This window comes from Nannochloropsis gaditana, assembly GCF_000240725.1.
Source record: "Nannochloropsis gaditana CCMP526 unplaced genomic scaffold scaffold155, whole genome shotgun sequence".
NCBI classification, from domain to species: domain Eukaryota; class Eustigmatophyceae; order Eustigmatales; family Monodopsidaceae; genus Microchloropsis; species Microchloropsis gaditana.
The window spans coordinates 441-4,750 of NW_005803798.1; the positions used below are offsets into that span (position 1 = coordinate 441).

Genomic DNA, 4,310 nt, shown 5'->3' on the forward strand with positions numbered 1-4,310 from the left:
AATTTCCAGCCGTCCCCTTCTCAGATTTTTCCTACCTGCTTATTCGACCAGAATAAGCCCTTTCCTCGGCCCTCTCAACCTCTTTCCCCCATTCCTCCCTCCCTCCCTCCTTCCCTCCCTCCATACCTCACGCGCGTACTCCACTTGAGGGATGCGTCCCGAGGGCGCGAACATGGAGGGGTGGGCGTCGTAGCCACGCATATCCTCCAGTGATCCCTCTATTGGGCCTGCAGCCACTCCTTCCCCTCCTTCACCCTCGCTGGGGTTGGCACGAACGTGTACGGGGGGAGGGGAGGCTGAGGAGGAGGAAGGAGGGGCGGAGGAGGAGGAGGGAGGGGAGGAGGAAGGAGATGTGCATGCTAAAGATTCGCTCTGCGGGCTGAATCCGCCGCGCTTCTGGACGAAGGAGATAGAGCTCGAAGTAGTCATGGAGCCGGATGCGAGGGTACGGGGCTGTGTGGCAGGTCAGGGGTAGATAATGAGGGGAGGTATGTGAGGGAAGCGTTTGGGATGGCAGATCCGGTTCCTGTGCGGCCTTCGTCCACTTACAAGCACCAGAGAGATTATCGCACAGGAGAGAAAGACTTTCATTCCGTCCCTTCTCCTCTTCCGTGATCTATCTTCATATCGCGTGCATTTCCCGCAAACGTAGCCACGCTGTACGCTGATCAGTCTGTCATCCCCGCTCCCGGTGCTGCCACAGGTCCACCTCGCAATGTTGCTCATGGTGCTCGTGCTTTTATTCCTGTTTAACGTAAGTGGGTATCGATTGAATTCATTCTGTCCGTCAGCTGAAATGCGACGTGAGATTTAAAGCCTGCGAGCTCCTCCTTTCCCTCCTGGTGACGATGATGGTGGCAGCGTGCCATGCCTCCCTTCCTCCATCCTAGTGACTAGAGTCATTTAACACTGAAATTTTGCAGCTACAGGTCTTAGACTCTAGTTTCATGACGCCATTACAGGCAAAGTAGTAATCCAAAATTGTGACCATCAGCTTTGTACTGAAGCCGGATGGAGTGACTGCTCAGGCTAGGCGAAAGGATACGAAAATGTTTGTACGATCCTGAACTTCACTCAAGCCATCGACAACAGAGCAGTCTTTAAAAAGAAGGAAATTGGGTTGAAATCATCCTGTTAAATGCAGGAATTATTCTGAAGTCATCCACGGACTCGGGATCGAGGACTTCGGACCGATTTTCCGCCTCGCCTCGGCGTCTCGTACCGCCCAACGTCCTACTAACACGGGCACAAATTTATCCTTGCGTTCCAATGCCCTTGATGGTGTCGAAAACTTGTTAAACCTCATTTGGAGAGACATGGGCGAAATATGTCCACGTAAAGCTTTAGATCGCATGCTTTTATTGCTGTAGTGTTCGCGGCTGGTTGGAAGAACCGCTGTACCTCATACGTTCCCGGGTCTGAACCCAACCGAGCGAATTGACGCTCTGTAAAACGCGCGGAGGAAACTATACAACTGTCCTCGAGGATCTGTGGCATAAGAATCGTGTCCGACGCCCGGGCTTAGGCAATTGTCACCGAGATAGCCTGACTGATGCACGCTCTGTAATCATAGATGCCTGACAGGAGGTCGTATGGCTCTTTTTCCCGAAAAGTCCTGAGCACAGAGCCATAAAATATTGCTCGTGTTGTGTGCGATCACGTCGTCGTAGGTCGATCAACGGACCAGATTTTGAGAAAAGCACGTGTGTGAATGCAGCATGAAATGGGATGAAAAAATGTAAGGTAGCTAGTGCGATTGTGATGCGGAAAATTCAAATGCGAGACCCGAATACCATCCAAAATGGCATGGGCATTCCCTTACGCGTACCTTCGTTTCTTAAACTTTTGGTGCGATAGTTTCCATTCTTTCCCTCTCTTTTCCCTCCTTGTCAGCTTGCTCACTGAATGCCGTCCTCGATCACTTCACGAAATGCTAAGTGTTTTTGCGTAATTTCTACATTTACCCCATCAATGAGGTTGCTATGTCCTTTCTTTTCTTAAAGTTACGTGCCTCACCCCATCACAGTGGGGAATGTGTTTTCCTTTCCTTGTTGTCCTGTGAAGCTGGTTTTGTGGAGGGCCTAATATCGCAAGCACGCCCGACTTTTAGAGCCTTTTCTTCCGTATATGTACATGTATCGTGCACCGTCCAAGCAGTGATGCTGCTGCTTATATCTTCTCTTGACTACTGCTTTCATACTATGACATTTAAGTGCGCTCTGCGCATGCTTTCTAGATACACACATGTAGCACTACCCTCCTGTCTTTTCGGCATATAAATCTAAGCTAAAGGCATTTTTGCAATTCTACCTTCCATGCTGGTATGCTATGCCAACCTCGCATTCCATTCGCTTCTCCGACCACTCGGTCTGGGCTTCACACTTCGCTCACTCGCCTCTCCGCCCCTTGCATGTTAGGGCCCTGCCTCGATTCGACGCTGTCTACCCTCCCCCCCTCGTCTACATTTCCCTTTCTCAGTACGCCTTGGCTACCCTCAAGCTGCGACCGATTTTCTCGCAGGAGGGGCTTCTGGGCAGGGGGGAGGGTTTGAAAGAAGGCTCATGCTGTCGGTCGCGGGGGTGGGAGGAGCTCTTACGGGACGCGTGGCGCTGCACCCGTGGCCGAGGGGGGATGGGGAGCAACGGAGACTGCCGGAGAGATTGTAGAAAGAGATTTGCCATAAGTCATTCAGGGGGGATATCAAGGCCTTCTTCGTCCGTTCCACATGGTATCTCCTCAATTTCCTACAGCGCTTTTTGTCTCTTACCTGGATGTCGGGAGAAGGCACTCCTGCATTAGACATCGCGCCGCAGTCGTGGACGGTGTGAAGGTATGACTACAGTGGAAGGGAAGGGGAAAATGGAATGGGTGAAGGGAGGGGATGCATGGGGCTATGTGGAATGACAGAGAGCAGCCAAAAGACGTGCCGGTGGGAAAGTCATGCCAATAAAAATGCACAAAGTGCGTCACGAGAACCGCGAGATGACAGAAAGGAAGAGAAAAGCGGAGTCACGGGGCTTTCCCCTCTTTCACGGCCCTCTTGAAAGTGCTGGTCTCTCTCTCGCTCCTGACAAATATATCACAGCAGGGGCTACACATGCGTGCCTATAATGAAGGTCTCTGTTCGCCTACGGCATTACCTCCGAGATGTGTGAGCCGCCCTGTGTGGCTGGTGCTTGCTCGTTGAGGTGCGGGGGCTGTGAAGAAGGACAAATGCCAAGGGGAGAGAAAGGGAACTCACATTAGCGAGGTGTAGGGGTAAGAGGCGAAAATGATCTAAAGAGACAGGATAAGAGGAGGAGGGTATGAATAGGAGGAAGGTATTGGGAAGTGGGGGGTAGTCTGTCTTCTTGTCGAAAAAGAGGCGCAAGTGTTAGAAAGCGACCGGAGGAGAAGCGGGGCAAGGGAGGGAAGGTCGCGATGAGTAGTCGGACGGAGGGAAACTGATAATCAGAGCAGAGCTCAGGGGAGGACTGAGTAGACGTGTGGACGTTCCCGTCCGCTGCTTCCCCTACCGTCCTTGTAGGCCCTTTCCCCTCCCTCCTTCCTTCCCCCCTCCCTCGTCCCTGCGTGCGACTTACAAGCTGCTCTCCCGACTCGTACAGGTATGGCGAGTAGTCGTGGGGCGAGTGAGTCCGAAACGAGGGAGGCAGGGAGGGAGGGTAGGAAGGACCAGGATAGTAGGCTTCGTACGTCCGAGGAGGATAATAGTGGAAAGGAGGATGCTGTCCATGTGAAAGAGGAGGGAGGGGCTGAAATGGATCGAGGAGGGGGGGCTTCCCCGGCGTTGAGGCAGGGCTTCCTCCTACTTTCTCTTACCTCGACATAGTAAAGGTTGCTGGAGTGAACCATGTAGCCGTAGGCAGCTTCCTCCTCCGAGACATAGGATGGCAGGAAAGAAGAAGGAAAAAAGGTGTCGTACGGGTAGGTGTACCCGCCTTCGCTGTAAGCGATGCCATTCGGGTCTGGGATAAGGGGGTTGAAAGGGAGGGAGAGAAGGAAGGGGATAAGAGGGACACAAGGAGTAAGCGTTTCGTAATTGACTGAAATAAATGTGCCAATTGAATCGATATTCGTCCTGCTGCGATGTCGGGTGCGCAGCCACCGCTCCCAGGGCACTCGTTTCCCCTTCCATTCTTCTCTCTCTGCTTTCCCTCTTCCTTTCGTCTCTTTTCCTTTCCTCATCCCTGCATGCTCCACCAACCTGAGCACGTGCCGTCTGGATAGGTGTATTGGTCATGCACAGGGTGGGCGGGATCGAAGGAGGTGTGGGTGGGGGAAGGGAGGGAGGGAGGGAGGGATGGGGGAGC

The 4,310-nt window shown here is 52.9% G+C and overlaps 1 protein-coding gene across 1 annotated transcript; it reads right to left on the bottom strand.

Moving 5' to 3' along the window:
* Window positions 1–1,813: 1,813 nt before the first annotated feature.
* On the bottom strand, window positions 1,814–3,852 carry NGA_0649300 (uncharacterized protein; the record flags this gene model as incomplete). Its single annotated transcript, XM_005855609.1, has 3 exons — window positions 1,814–2,648; window positions 3,582–3,752; window positions 3,820–3,852. 3 exons carry the CDS (start codon window positions 3,850–3,852, stop codon window positions 2,475–2,477), a joined length of 378 nt encoding a protein of 125 aa, XP_005855671.1. The 3' UTR covers window positions 1,814–2,474.
* Window positions 3,853–4,310: the final 458 nt, after the last annotated feature.